At 32.7% G+C, this 16,610-nt stretch overlaps 1 protein-coding gene across 2 annotated transcripts in view; it reads right to left on the bottom strand.

Moving 5' to 3' along the window:
- The window catches only part of DCN (decorin), a 35,913-nt gene that overhangs the window by 5,153 nt on the left and 14,150 nt on the right, over positions 1 to 16,610 (bottom strand). For both annotated transcript variants that reach the window (XM_003927877.4, XM_003927876.3), the window contains exons 3-7: positions 14,010 to 14,122; positions 8,333 to 8,546; positions 7,413 to 7,526; positions 3,310 to 3,403; positions 898 to 1,036 (exon numbers count right to left, since the gene is read on the bottom strand). In XM_003927877.4, coding sequence (XP_003927926.1) covers positions 898 to 1,036; positions 3,310 to 3,403; positions 7,413 to 7,526; positions 8,333 to 8,546; positions 14,010 to 14,122 — 674 coding nt within the window. The remainder of the gene's footprint in view (positions 1 to 897; positions 1,037 to 3,309; positions 3,404 to 7,412; positions 7,527 to 8,332; positions 8,547 to 14,009; positions 14,123 to 16,610) is intronic.

Here is a 16,610-nt window from a genome sequence, read left to right as displayed (position 1 = left end):
ACACATATGTTTATTGCAGCACTACTTACAATAGCAAAGACATGAAACTGACCCAAATGCCCATCAATGATAGATTGGACAAATAAAACGTGGTACATATATACCATGGAATACTACATAGCCATAAAAAGGAATGAGATGATGTCCTTTGCAGGGACATGGATGAACGGGGAGCCATCATACTGAGCAAGCTAACACAGGAACAGAAAACCAAACACTGCATATTCTTACTCATAAGTGGGATTTGAACACTGAGAACACGTGGACACAAAGAGAACACATGGATACAGACTGGAGAACAAAACACACAAGAGGGGGTCGGGGGATGAGGGGAGTGAACTTAGAGGATGGGTCAATACATGCAGCCACCATAGAACACATATACCTATACAACAAACCTGCGTATTCTGCACATGTAGCTCATATTTATTTTTAGAGAAAATTTTTAAAAAAGAAGAGAAAAATGAGGAGGCTATGTCAAAATATGCAGGAACTAGACCAAAGAAACTCCTCTCAGTCAATTATTGAATAATTTGAAAATTAAAATTAATAATGACATTAAAAAAATAATTTTGATTTTACTTGTGTCTTCAAACTCCCCTTATCACTATTGCACCACCAATACCACCACCCCTACTGAAAAAATATCAGCATTAAAAAAAGACTTTAAGTTTCATCTTCATACTTCTGAATCAAACACTTTATTGAGACCTAGCTAATGTAAATTGTGCTTGTTGATTTAATTTTAGTTTGTGGGATTTCGTCATAGAAATTCTAAGACATTCTGCAAAAAAAAAAAAAAAAAAGTTCCAAGGAGAGCTTCCTGCCTCCTAGCATCCCACCAAAGAGGGGTTTGCTCTCTGGATATTCCTAGCATAAGCAGTGGCTTTGCATTACCTGGATGTACTTATGCTCTGCCAGCCCAGGAGGTACTCTGGTAAGCTTGTTGTTGTTCAGGTGAAGCTCCCTCAGATGAGGTGTGTTGGCCAGAGATCCGTTTTCAACAGCAGAGATGCTGTTGAAACTCAGTCCCAACCTACATAGAAAGCAGAAATGAAAGCAAATACCAACATGGATGCCTTTCTTACAAGCATTGTGAAATTATCAAGTCTATAGGAAACGACATTTTTTGTTGTTGCACTTACTGTTTCTAGTTGTTGGAGTGCTTTTTCTAACCTCTATGAGCCTGGACAAAACCCATTTATTCTTAAGGTCTTGGCTAAAAGTTACTCTTTTTTAGATTCATCTGACAATGTGATTGGTTATAATCTCCTATTTCTTATAAAATCCAAATTCCAACTTTCAATTTTGGACTACCATATTACTGGAACACAATATCCCTAATAATTTATTTTTCAAAACTGTTCACTTTTTCAAACATCTATTTGCATATTTAATAAACAAATTGTCTTGAGAACTTATTATATGCATGATATTATACTAGGCATTGTGAGAGACAGAGGTCTCATGGGTCAAAAGCCACTTTTCCCATCAAAGAATATTTTACCTAGTAAGGGAGTTGATTATACATACACACACACATGCACGCACACACACACGCATATACATATATATGTATATATATGAAATTATAAGACATTATTATTTCCTTATTGCTTAATAAGAAAAGAGAAGGTTGTCTGAAAGCCATTTTACATTTTTGCAAAAGATACATTATTTTCATACATTATTTTCTTCCTACTTGTTCCTAATAACCAATTCAAACATTTATACCGTAAAAATTGTTCTGAGATCAGTAGCTGTTTCTTTCATCTTTTCAGTTTTTATTTTGAGCACCAAAACACTTCTCATGTTCCAATATCAATTAGAAATAAACAACATAAGGATCTGATGGTTTAATAGACAGATTTTCCTGGATTTGTTTCCAAAAAGAAATATGTTTGATAAATTCAGGAATTGAGAAAGTTGTCTGACCAATTAGGTATTCTGTTCTAATTTAATAAATGAAATTCAAAATTAATTTAAAGAGATATCTGAATTTCTGCTGGTCTCTTCAAAGTTTCTGAGGTCTTAATTCCTTGGTTTCATGCAAAGTATATGATATCAATATTAAAGTACAGAATGTCAAATGTCATAACACTTTTAGTGCAAAATAAACTTTTTTTAAGATGGCACACATTTCGAGAATGATTTTCTATATTAAAAACTTTAGAATATTGTTTACTTCTACTACAATTACTACTACTGATAATAACAAATAATATAAATGGTACTAAAGTCAGTTCTACACATTAACCAAGGCAATGTATCTGTCTACATTATTCTGCAGCTAAATGAACCTAATCGATGAAGAAGGGTAGGTGATACATAATACTATTGTGAAAAATGTTTTCTACATTAGAGACTGAAATTAAAAGATGTGAATGAAAGATGTCTTATTACCTGAGACACCATGGTAATGTGGTGTAACTACAGTCACATGCATATGCACACCTTCAACCCTCACCACCTACTGGCCATTGAGGAATAGCTATAGAAATTGGAAAAGCCGCATTACACATCCGTTTGATCTCATGTATTTCTTAAAGATTCAAAATATATTTTATAATTTATCTACCTTGAAATTTATACATAAAAACAGGAATGAGGACATTTGGCATGATACTGTGCTTCTCTGTCAGCAATACGTACAGATCAAGAACATAGTGCTGCTGAAGACAAATGAAAATGTTTGCCAGATGGAAGTTATGTTTGAAAGCAGGACAAGTACTAGCATCACTTCGTTTTTCTTTAAAAAAAAATCATTAAGAAGGGCTAGGAAAAACAACAACAAAAGCTTTTCTTTTGTTGATCTACATCAAATGTCCAGAGATATTTTATTTTAAACTCCTCAGAGAAGAGGGGTTTAGAGAATCTCATAACTATTAAAATAGTAATTTGTGTGATGCTCAATATTTCTATGTCTCAGTAGATTTCATTTTAATGCATTTCAAATTCTGGACACTGTGTTATAATTCACACCTTCTGTTGAGGCAAATAAGTTAGAACATATTAAATGCACATGTTGATTTAATCAGGTACTTTGTTTATAAGATATAGCTAATCTATAAACAGTACAGTATTAATAAAATATGAAGCTGATCTTGGTGGTTTTAGTAGGTATACTAGTTCATTGGCTTTTTCTCAAGAAATAATTGGATATTCTAAAGTTTCATATTATTAGAAACAAGAACAGCAGTGAAATGTAGTACAGTAAAAAATCAATCATCATGTTTTTAATTCTCATCATATAAGCACTAATATACCTAGCCATTGCTCTGATAGAATGTCATGAAAGAACATTATTACTTAGCCAAATTATTCAGTCCTTTTAGGCCAGCTGCATCAACTTTGCTGATTTTGTTGCCATCAAGGTGTAATTCAGTAAGGGAAGGAGGAAGACCTGGAATGTGGAATTAAAGATGTTAAATTAGGAGATAAATACTATAAGTACAGAATGTGGACAGACTTAATGAAGATATATGCCATCAATTTTATAAAAGACATACAGTTCCAAGGATCAGTTTTACTTATCATCTTTTTTTTTTTTTTTAATCTGAAATAGCGCAAGCCCTTGCCATTTTTCTCTTAGGCTGACTTTAACAAAAACATGGATTATTTTTATCATGTAGTTGATACTTGTTCTTGGAATAGAAGAACTGAAGCCAATGCTGACTCTCAATATTCTCTTCCACCTTTGTTAATAGGCGAAAACTGATGTTGATAAAATATAGTAATTAGAAACTGAGAAGTCTCTATTTGAACCACAATGAAGAGATTATGCATAAGTTAAACCCATATAAAAACTGAACTATTTCATTAATGAGCATCATTAAAAATTAACACTGATATGCTGTGCTGGTCTTAGCCTTAATTTACTTTGCCATAAAAACATCAGATACCTCTGCAAAATGTCTTTGTGGAAACAACTAACATGTACTTATGTCTATTAAATCCAGAATGTTTATGCAGGAGGAGTGGAGAGGTCTGTAATCAAGTGATCTGCCATATGTGGAGCACCTGGGAGAATAATTTTAGGTCCAAAGTACCCACTAAACCTCTGGATAGTACTTGAATGGCTGTGATTTCCAAAGATTATTATAAATATAAGAGTTTAAATGTTATTTTCATTTCCTCCTAGCATCTGAGGGTGTATTATATTTTATACAGCTTTTATAATAACATATTGTTCCACTTAATAGTAATAGATTCAAAGAAAATAGCAAACTGGTGACGTGCAGAAAAAAACATCTGATTGGCAGAAAGTCTTGGCTATTTGTCTATAAAGACACCGAATTGAAAAACCATAGGTCTCCTTTGGTCTGAAATTTTTATCACATCACATTTAATTCTGTCAATATTGTCTATTAGACAATAGTTGAGTCCTTATTTGAAAATGATTTTTAGTGTCCTATGGTAGCATATTTTGTGTGGTAGCTGCTAGGAAAAGGAACATTTATTTATTGTATGTATGTTATGCATCGAACATTGATCTTGGCACTTTTTCTACCTTCAAATCCTTTAAGTCTCTCAAAATATAAATTATTGATCACTAATCCCCTTTCACAGATAAAGAAGTAAGACTCAAAGTTACAAATTTAGTAGATGATCTATCTATTATGTAGGGAATGCAATATGCTCCTAGATGGCAAAAGAGAAGTTAAAATAGCATATTCTTAACTGGAGGAAATAACAATTACATTATTCTTATACATAAATATTAGGAAATTCTTATACATAAATATTAGTGATTGTGAAATCACTTTGGGAATAAGGTATTTCAACCACTTGATTCTCCTGAGAATAAACAAATATGAATTTTCAAATACCCCCCTAGTAGAAAAAGCAGGTATATAACAAATACACACCCTTTCTTCTCTATTGCCAAGAAGATATATGCATTGTTTTAAATGCAGTGCCTCTAGTAGACTAATTGCTATCACATCCATCACCCTTACTGAGTTTCAAAATGTCTCCCTTTTTTGGATGTCAGTTTCCCAAATGTAGTTATAGCTAGGAAGAAGTTTGATTTTGGGAGAAATCTTTGAAATAGGTTTGAAATAGACAAATTTATAAAGTGCATCATTAGCTTCTGCCACTGTGGCACTGAGTTGGAGAACCCATACTCTAGTTCTTTATTTGCTTTTAATTTTCCTTTTTTAAGATAAAATATATTGAGGCTTACGCTGGGCCAAATACCGTGCATGTACTTTGCAAGCCTTACTTCTAGATAGTAATTCTTACAATAATTCTGGCAAATAGTATTATTAATACTACCATGTAAGTGATAACAAACCTGAGGTTATAGAAATGCAGAATAATTATCCTAAAGTCACAGTACAACTAAATGAGTGAGTTAGGTCTCTCACCCAGGTTGGTGTATGAGTATGATTTTATAGCCTCTACACTACATTTTACTGCCTTTCCATTTCCATGAATGATGGGAGAAATATCACCAGGAGGTTGCTGATGTTGAAGCATAAGTATCTCAGCCTAAGCAAGGTGAAATAATGTATTAGGTAGGCATAAAGATGAATGAAAAGGAGGACTTAGTATGGCAACAGAGTGAAATAGTTGAACACATGAGTTCTGATATCAGCACCATACAATTCCATCTCTGCTGGTTCCTACCTCTAAGAACTTAATCACAATTTACTTTACCTGTTTAAGCCTCATTTACACTCTTATAAAACAGGAATGATAATACTACTATACAGGGATGTTGTAAGAATCCTATAAAAGACTCTATGACAAGCATTTGGCATGATACCTGGCACTAAATACATGCTTAAAAAATTAATTTTTCTGCTAATTTGTAGTAAACAAAAGCAAGCTATAAATGATGAGGAAAGAATACCTGGGATAGAAAGACACAGGAAAGCAAGGGAAAACAGATCATGAAGTGATGAAAGATATTACTGAAGGAAATTTTGGAGGATGCATTAAGAAGGGAAGTGAAGTCTGAGATTGTGCTTAATGTAAGTCATCTGGCAGCATGAAATAAACTTCAGCAAGAATTTTAGCAAGTTCTGTCTGTCTATCATCTGTCTATCTATCTATATCAATGCCTAATTTATATCTACTTGAGATATAAATATTTTATTCCTGCACTGAAGATAGTGAAAGATCACTTGCTACATGGAACAAATTGAAGAGTCAACATGAAAGTTGTTTCTAAACTATAAATCAGTCTTTATCATCTATCTATCTATCTATCCATCCAGCTGTCCCAGTAGTTGCTACTAACAAAGTCAAAAGCAAGCTCTGTATTCAAAAGACTATGGAGAGGGTAAGGAGTTGTAAGAAAGCATCCTGTGGAATATGTACTCAAAGGAGTTGAATTTCTGTAAAAGAACAATAAAGGATAACTGGTGTTTTCTATGGGCAAATACCTACATTTTGTACGCAGTCAGGAACAAGGCATCTAAGTTGAGAAAGGGACAGATTGAGGGGAAAACTAGAGAATATAAAGGAGCTTTTGTGAGACTGAAAAATTCAGAGTAGGGACAACGTGCAAGGTAGAGGAATTTATTATTGGTGATTTGATGCCTTTTCTAATTCACCAAGAGTGGTTTTTATGTCTCTCCTGGGTATCCCTTGGAATGATGAGTTTACCCTTCGGATTATGGGGTTATTGCTGTGTATTTGTCTGGCTTGATTTTAGATAGTAAGCTCCTAAAGGCATGTAGCATATCCTATTCACTGACCTGTCTTCAGTGTGTGGCACATTGCCTATACATACTGAGTGTTCAGACCATCTTTAATGAATAATAAAAAGTTATATTAAACTCCTAATTATTTATATGCTAAATATTTCTCTATTTATTTAACTTTAAATCAACTTGATGAAGTAGATAGCAGTATTATTTCCACTTGACAGATAAAGAAATAGAGGACAGATGAATAACTATTTCAAAGTCTTTGAACTGACTCCAAAATCTACATTTTTACAACATACAACCACCACTATCATTCAGACATTAATAACTGGAATGTCTTAAAAAAGAAATAATTCCCTAAGTGATTGCAGACTCAAGATAAAAACTGGATTAATTTCAGAATACTCCCATATATCTCCATATCTCCCATATATCTTTTTTTACATACACCAAGGCATGCTACTTTTTAAAAAATCAATGTACATTTTCTTTGTAATCTCACAATATTATGATATGAAATCACTGTGCATTAAGTTATATCTTACAGTAGACTTTAAGAGGAGTCTACCCATCTCTACAGTGAGCCCGGATGACCCAGTGGTCATCCAATTGGAAGCACTTCCAGTAAGAGAGAATTTTCTGGAAATAAGTTTGCCCACTTAGGTGACAATACAAATTCCCACAACTTTTTTTTTTTTTATCAATGTCTTTGAATTTAAATTTTTCAAAATGTTTTGGAGAATCTTCTATCACCTTGAGGAATGCTGGTGATATTGGTATCAGCAATGCGGATGTAGGAGAGCTTCTTCATTCCCTGGAAAGCCCCATTTTCAATTCCTGAGCTCTTCAGTGGGTTGGTGCCCAGTTCTACAAATATAATAAGTGCAAAGCTTTTAGAGGACATTTTAGGATATTACTAGTCACTGTAGTATATGTTTCAGCAAGAAATCTATAAAAAAAATTGGGATTAATATCAACTTGACTGAAAAACAAAAGTGAAATTAAAGGGCATGCTCCTCAGAAGAATAGTGAAATGAGATAAAACTTTCCCTTATTAAAACAAACAAAAGCCAACCAAACAATAATGACTTATGAAAAAGACTATTAGTGAAAGCAATAAGAATAAAATTATTTAAGATGCTTACACAGGCTTGTCCAGAAATCAATTAAAGCAAATTTACAAATCCCATCTTACATTATTTATTACTTTCCTAAGATAGTTTAAATTTTCATTAAAGAATTTCAATCTAGCATTTTGTAAGCCAATAATAAAATTACAATTTTTACCATATGTTTAGTGAAACATGGTAACATATTTTTAAAGCAACTGATTCATGAGTGTTTAGAATACAACAGGTCCCCCAAATGGAAAAGTATCTCAAAATATCTGTAGTTAAGAACTATATAAATTCATCTTTGCATATGAGCATGTGGTAGGGTAACTTCAATCCTAGGGTTTTCTCCATATACTCAGATACTCAAAGACAGACATAAAAATATCACTAGAAGGTCCAGATTCAAAATCCCAATTTTTCTTGGCCCTGCTCTTATAAATAACATAGGCTCCAGGCGTGTAGGCTTTAGCTAATTTACCTTCCTGCACCTAAAACCCAGTTGCAGTCTCTTGAGGTAAAACTTGAGTTTTGGTCTTAAAATTATAAAAATGTCTGTACCTATGACAATCATCTGGTTCAGTCCATTGAAAGTAGCTTTTCGCACTTTGGTGATCTCATTCTCATGGGCACGCAGCTCCTGAAGAGTTTTGGGCATTTTTTCTGGCAATTCCTTCAGGTGATTCTTGGACAGATAAAGTCGTTCCAACTTCACCAAAGGTGTAAATGCTCCAGGGCTAATTTTGCTAATTTTGTTGTTGACAAGAATCAATGCCTGTAGCAAGGGAAGAAAAACATCTTAAATCCAAAACCTTCCACGTATATATCAAACAAGTGACTGCTTGTTCAGTCCATTCTTAGGGCTAGCAGATAAATCTAGAAAACTGCAAGAAATCAGAAAAGAAAATAAGCAAGTTAAGATTAGGCCAGGTGTGGTGGCGTACATGTGTAATCACAGCAAGTTGAAATTAAGCCAGGTGTGATGGCTCACACCTATAATCCTAGCACTTTGGGAGGCCGAGGTGGGCAGATCACTTAAGACCAGGAGTTTGAAGCCAGCATGGCAAGATACTGTCTCTACCAAAAATGCAAAAATTAGCTGGGTGTGGTGGTGTGTGCCTGTAGTCCCAGCTACTTGGGAGGCTGAGGCAGGAGAAGCACTTGAACTTGGGAGACCAAGGTTGCAGTGAGCCTAGATTGTACCGCTATACTCCAGCCTTGGTGACAGAGCAAGACTCTGACTCAAACAAACAAAAAAGTATAGTATAAAGATCTGAAAATCAGGAATGAAAAGGAGGGAAATGTAATAAGATATATAATTTATATATCAACATACATACACCCTACACAGACATGCATGTATATGTGCATGTGTATACACATAATTTTAAAATAATAAATACTCCTAACAGTTGAAATGTCCCAAGATACCTGAAAATAATCAATGCCACAGTTATCCGTCCCCTAGTTAGCTTTTTAACCTAAAAGTCTATCTTCATTGACTGTGATCACAGATTCTACTACAAAAGATGATACCAATTTATGCTATCACCAGCAATGCAAGGAACTAAAATTTTCCAGCAGCCTTGTAATATTTGATATTATCTTTCTTAAGAGTATGGCCAAAATAATATTATGTTGTAGCTCATTGCTTTTCTTTGTATTTCTTCGTCATTTAAAAAGATTAAACGATTTTTATTTTCCTACCATTTATTGTATTTTTTGGAGAGAGGAGATTGCCTGATCACAGATACTTCTTGTGTTTATTAAATTTTAATACATTTTAATAATTGATTTAGAGAATAAAGATATAGTCAATATGGTACAGAGTGACTTAACATAGTTCCTCCTGAAGTTTTTTGCCCTTTTTTTTAGGCATCAAGGTTTTATCTGACAAATAAAAAGGTTTTATATGACAAATATGTTAGTATTTTGGGTAATTATTTAGTTTTGATTTCTGAGTTCCCTTTACATAAGAAATTACCTCTAATTCATTATTATTATACTTATAACTATTGCTAAGCCTATTTTTGGACTATTTTATTCTTTTTTGATTATCTGTATGTCTATCAAAACCGCATTGTGTAATTAAGGCATTTTATTAACTAATTATAAGAAACTTAAAACAACTTATTAAGGTCTAAGTACCTTGCATTTTCAATTGTTGCATATCTTTTTCATATATGAGAATGTGGAAGGGGAAAAGGGACCTGTAACAGGACAGTGTGAACTTTTGGTCTCCCTGTCCTATTACAGAAATAGAAATGCAAGAATGTTTTCTAAAGGTAACAGCTGATTAATTAATCTATGTACATCCTCATATAGTTCACATTATTCAATAAGTTAAAACTTCTTATTAAGTAATATAATCTTCTAACTAATCATGAATGATGCATTGGTTGATTAATACAAAATCCTAACACATTGGGTGAATTACTTCAAAAACTCATGGGAGTTAAGGTCATAAAAATTTGACATGAATAAACAAAAACTTAGGGAAAAGCCAGAGCCTGCTTAGAGTGAGGTGACATATATCCTTATAAGATACCCAAAATTGTGGGTGTCTAATGAAAATCATAAAGGGGATATTCAATTGCTATCCATGGAGGAAAATTTTAAAAGTGTAATACAATTAAATGTGTTAAACATGATCTGAAAACTTTGTTTTATGTTAAATGTTTTTGAAACCTGATTTCTAGTAAGATTTTTTTTTCTTCAAAGCCATGTATGGAGGGCTTACACTGTACCAAATATTGTTCTAAGGGCTTTTTTGGTGACTGTCATATTTATCGGCAATTATTAGTGCAAATTCTCAAGCCAGAATTCTGAGTTTAGAATCTCAAGCTCTGGCTCTTATTTGGTCTGTGACTATGAGCAAGTACCTTAACCTTTCTGTGGCTGTTTAAAGGAGATATCAAGTGTGACTACCTCATAAAAATAGTTATAAGAATTAAGTAACTTAATGTATATAAGGGACTAAAACAGTGCCTAGTATATACAGTAATTGCGAAACAAGTATTTGCTTTTATTCGGTCTTTGACAATTTTTGTTGATTTTTAATTAAAAAATCTTCCTTACTTGACTTATGAAGATTAAGCTTCAATTCAAAGAAAATACATTAAATGTTGGCATTACCACACTTAATTTCCCATTATTTTATAGAGCAAATACATAGTTTTTCCTACTATATATGTATAAAATTACTCTTATGCATTACATACCACTCGTAATGAGGCACAGGCAGGGAAATTGATTCTGCTAAATTCTGTTTTAATCCTTGCTAAATTTTCATTTCTCTCCTTCCTTATTTAAGTGTGGCTTTGCTATCTAAAATTATTATGTTTATTTGCATAATAACAAGGATAGAAAGGATCATGAATGAAAGAGTAAGAGAAAAATAGCTGTTTAACATCCTCTGAATGTTTGAAGTCTCTAATGAACCCACTTTATTCATCTGTTGTATGCTTTGAAGAAGAAAGAGATTGTCAAGATGATGGCTGCCTAAAAACATACTTAGAAGGAGACTTAGGAAAAGAAAGAACACATTATTACAAATGCCAGATTTAATGAGAATGCCACAGACACTAGATGTCTCTTATTTAAGGATATAAAGGTTTTTTTTTTTTTTTTAAACATACTCAGATTATACTTAAATGTACAGGAAGTTGAGATGAGAGTTAAATTTCATTGAGATGAGAACGTTTAATCCTTTAAAAAAAAGTAGCTACAAGGCAAACTTGTGCAAATAAAAGTTTTTAAAATATTTTAGTAATCTAAATTTAATAATACTCATTTTTTACAGTCTCCCTTTTAAACTTATGCCAATGGTAGCTTAAATAATCATTGATAAACCTTGCTGGTTTCACCATCAACTCACTCCCAGTGAAACCTTAAGGTGAAGGCAGGGAGTTGGTGAATAAGGTTCTAATCAGTGGAAAGAGACCCAAAGGTTGGAACCTCCAGCTTGTTCTTACCCTTCATTGTTTCCTTCACTCTAGTCAATTTGTATTTGTATCTGTCTGCTGCTGCTTTTCTTCTGCCTTTGCTTTCTTCTTATTCAGAGAGCGCTTTTCTCTCTGCCTTTCAAACTTCTGTTGATCATCTAAAACTCCTTCCTCGCATATTCTCTCAAAATTGTATCTGGTAATTGGAAAAATAATGATGCCTTATTTTTTCTTTTACTATGTCACTATTAATATTGTTGTTATATTGTTGGACACGTCAATAAGTTGATGGCACTGTTTTATCTGACGTTTTTAAAATGATTCCATGTAGAATCTCAAAATTTTAGAAAAAAAAATTTCTTGCTTTAAAAACTATAGTATATTTTCTTCTAATGGATACATGTTTACTGCTTTTCCCATCTTGGCTGTTGGAAAGTTTGTAACTAAATTGTATCTTGATTATAGTAACTCTGTAATAATTATGACCAGTCCTATTTTATATTATTTCCCCTGTATCTATATTTTTTACTCTAAGGTATATCAGATGATTTATTTTATATTTATCTTGTAGTAAGTATTGCCTATTTTCATGATGTATCTCCCCAATTATTTTCTATAATGACTAGAATAAATAAGCAGATACGAAATTAGAGTTTGGTATGTTTATGCTCCCAACATTAAGAATGTATTCCTATGACGTTCATTATGCAAGGCTGTGAACTCTAATTTACACAGCCCGGTAACAAATCATGAGGTAAGCCTTTATTTTCTAAAAAATTCTAATACGTTAAATTTTATTTTTAATGTTGAATAAAAATTTGCTTTCCTAAAATCTACTCACTAGGATGATTCTGTCACCTGGTAGTTGAAGCAAGTAAATACAATTCTTTTTGTTCAACATGGCCCTTCAAATATGCTACTAGTGACCATCATCACTCAGTTTAGACATCCACCTCTCCATACGCTGTGCCTATGAGACCTAATTTCCAGATTCTTTACCTCCATGGTCATCCATCTCTAGATGTTCTTTAATGCCTTTCTTAAAATGCCAAGTACCAGACTCAATACTTCAGAGTGATCTACCAGAATGGAAGCAGATGCAGTGAGATTTCCAGAGTATATATTTTGGACATTGAAGTCTGGCTTATTTTTATTTAATGTGCACTCTTGTTTTGAGGGAAGACCACATCACACTCATCCCAGGGATAGACAGCTGGACAAGAAAATGCATTTTATAGTGATTCTGGTGTTACATGTGAACAAACAGTGCATTTACTCTTACAGGTTGCCTTAGTAAGGGTTGCCTCTATTTTATTAGGTTGGTCATTCTTCTTGTATAGCATATTCTCTCCCAACTGCCACTATATTCATTCTTTGCCCTTTTGGGGGGCCCTTCTTCATGTCCCAGGAAGCTGACCTCTGGGGAATGCATCAATCAAATGGCCTCATCTTTTGGTCTCAAGTAGATGCAACCATAGGAGACACAGGCAGGAAATTAGGAAGTGGAACTACAGTCCCCCAGATCTCCCATGACTCTGAGACCCCCAAATTTTTCTAGACCTTTGTGGGACTGCGTGCCTCACCGTGCCTTGTTGGGGTCACATGCCCCTTTGCAAATAGAGGTTTCAATAACTTCTCCTCCATGAAACCCCTTTGTGAGTGGCATCTCTTTTCTAATGAAATCCTGACTGATAGACTGAACATTATGAGAGGGTAGAGAAGTAAGAGAAAATCAAAATAAGCCTACAGATAAGATCACAGCATACATAATCCTAAATATAAAGCAAGAAACATATATATATATATATATATATATATATATAATTATATTTTACTAAGTAAAATATGAATAATTATCTTTTCTTTGCTTGATGCCAATCTTTGAGACTTTAGAACATCATTCACACTTTTCTCAGAAAATGTATGGAAACAAACAAAATAAACAAAGAAATAAAACAATACTAGGATCAGTCCGTTTTGCGTTTTGTTCCACTATAAAAATACAATTTAATTTGGAAGACCATTTTTATTCCCAAAACTGTCAAAGAAAATTAAGATCTAAAGTATTTTTATATAAAAAAAATACCTAAGATACATGGACTATATGTAAAATAAAACTGGGTGAATTTTTAGTGGTTAATGAATATGATGTTTTGCTTTCCTACCACTGCTAAAAAGTGATGCTAATAAACACTAATGTGTTTCTTTGTTGACACATAATACTCTTGGCCTTATCTAAGTTGTGTTTTGAAAAATACTTTGAGTCTTATTGTGATTGAAAAAACAGTTCTTACATGAAGGTTCTTCAGGTTCTTAAAGTCTCCATCTTTGATTTCAGTTATTTTGTTGTTTTGCAAGTCCAGCAGAGTTGTGTCAGGGGGAAGATCCTTTGGCACTTTGTCCAGACCTAGCATAAGAGTAACAGGAATGTGCAGTGAGTAGAAAGGACACATGGCTACAGAATCATACATTATATATTTACCAAGAAATTAATGTTGTGATGAGCATTTTAACAGTAACAACTTAACTTTTCTTCTTCTAAGAATTACATTCATTGTAGGGTAAAATTTTTTGCTTTATCTTTTGCAACGAAGTCAAAATAATTTTTTGCATTTCATAATAAACTCAATATTATATTTTCCTCATGGAATGACTCCTCTGCATAAAAGGAATATTTGTGTTGCATTAGGGTGTGACTCAAATCTGTTTTACCTCTTGGTTCTTGTATTGAAAAGTAGTTATTCTGATAAGTAGTCAGCATGAGTGATTTGTAAATCCATACATTTTTACATAAAAACTGTGTCAATAATGACTCTAGCCAAATCATCAGGAATAAAGATCTTTTTGATAAACCTAACCCTGTCAATGATCTACAGTTAAAATTATAAGAACATATAATCAAGTTGTGGCAGGATCTTGAAAATTTGTCTAATGTTTTGGGATAAAGTTCTTTTAGTTTTCATTGGAATACCAAAACAATATCAATTTCAGTTGATATTTTATGACCAATAGATATAGGGCTAGTTAGGATGAAATAAATTTCGTAGTATGACTTATTTAAAATTAATTTTATGATGTATTATTTTTAGACTTTAGATTTTCATCTGACTGAATTATTGTTTTTAGTTTGTAAATGTAAACTCATTGAATAACCAAATGGTCCATGGTATTAAAAAATATTTTAATAGCCATTTGGCTAGTCAAATAAGGATAAATAGGAATTATAAATAAAGGTAGTTATTTTGAATAAATCATTTTGAATCATAATGGAGTAAAATATTAAATAAGCCTTTTGCCTTTCTTTTTTCCATTGTTTCATACTGAAGTAGGACATTAAGTAACAATTTGATATTCTATTAACTCAAATCAATGTGATCATTTCCGTGTTTTAAGATTCCATAACATATATCAGACATATTTTTCAGCCTTTGGTAGAAGCAATCTCTCCATCATATCTGAAACTTGAAGTACTGAATATTATTTTTTCATAAATTCCATAAGCCTTTATTGAATACCTCCTGGGCACCATAAATTTATTAGATCCTGGGAATATATCAGGACCAAGGCAGATATTGCCCATGACTCCATAAAAAATTAAATTCAGTTTACTGTTTTCAATTAAAATAAAATTACAACATGGTATAATGTTGAGAAAATCACTTTTCAGTTTTGAGTTTTATGTAAATATACTTGTAAACAAAATAGGTAGCCCTATTTTGACTATCTTCATTTCTTCCATGAAAATTACAAAAAATCATATATGAAGCCATCTATTTCTGAGTCTTTCCCAAATAATTTTTTAGCCACAATATCACTGCTCCATTGATAGTTGGGCTTGGGGGTGAAATCTTGTTCTTAATTCAGTGACCACCTATCTTGATAAATTTAAATATCAAAAAAAAAAGTTAATTCTAAACTTACATAAATATATAACTCTTATAGACACAGTTCTCATAGAAATGACAAGAGTTAAGTGCTTTCAGTGATGAACAGTAAAATACCAGAACAGCTACCTTGTAGGTTGTTTAATGACACTGTACACTTGTAATTACTGCCATTTTAGGAAATGTGAATTTGCTAATTTCATGCAATTAGGTATAGTACACTTCTTCCAACTCTTTTATAATTAGTGTTCTCCAACCCAGAAAAGACAAACTTCTTTTCATTTGGAACATAGTTACTAGATTTTATCATTTTTTCTTGGGCACCTTCATCAAAGTCCTAATTTCCACTTATGCTTACTTTTATTCATTGGTGAACTTAAGTTCTAGTGACTCTCAACATTTGGTCAATGCCAAACTGAAGATAAAATTTCAAATGTGTAGGGAAAAAAATGACGTGACTGGATGGCTGACACTTTTGATTATGTTGTCATTCTAAAATTTTGTAACAATAGGAATATATACATCTTATTTCTAGAGATTTGGAAAAAAGGAACACCATCTACAGGATTCTAATTTTTGTAGTTTAGTTTTTGGAGAGCCATTTCAGTGATTAAAATCTTAAATCTACAACCTGCTCTAACTTAGAAAATTTGTGTTTATTTGGGGGATTTCACATATTAGTATTTTTATTAACAATTTATGTAGTTTTAGAGTTTATTTTTAAAAATGAAAATATGTTCTCATTTACCTTACAACAACCCAATGAAATAGGTAAGGCAGTATGGTAATCTCATACTTTCAGATAATATCTTCATAATACGAACAAGCTTATCTAGCTAGGAATGACAAAACGTGGATTAGAAGACAACTCTCCTAGATTCCAGCATGACTTTTTTTTTTCTGGCATACCTATCTGTATCCCCCAAAAGAATTGTTCTGACAGATCCATTAATATGCTGTACCTGTAAGGGCTAGATAAGGCACTGGGGTGTTTACTAGCTTCCTCAAAGA

Source organism: Saimiri boliviensis, chromosome 7, assembly GCF_048565385.1.
Source record: "Saimiri boliviensis isolate mSaiBol1 chromosome 7, mSaiBol1.pri, whole genome shotgun sequence".
Lineage (NCBI taxonomy): Eukaryota > Metazoa > Chordata > Mammalia > Primates > Cebidae > Saimiri > Saimiri boliviensis.
Note: the sequence above shows the minus strand (reverse complement) of the source record. Positions and strands in the feature narration are given on the sequence as shown.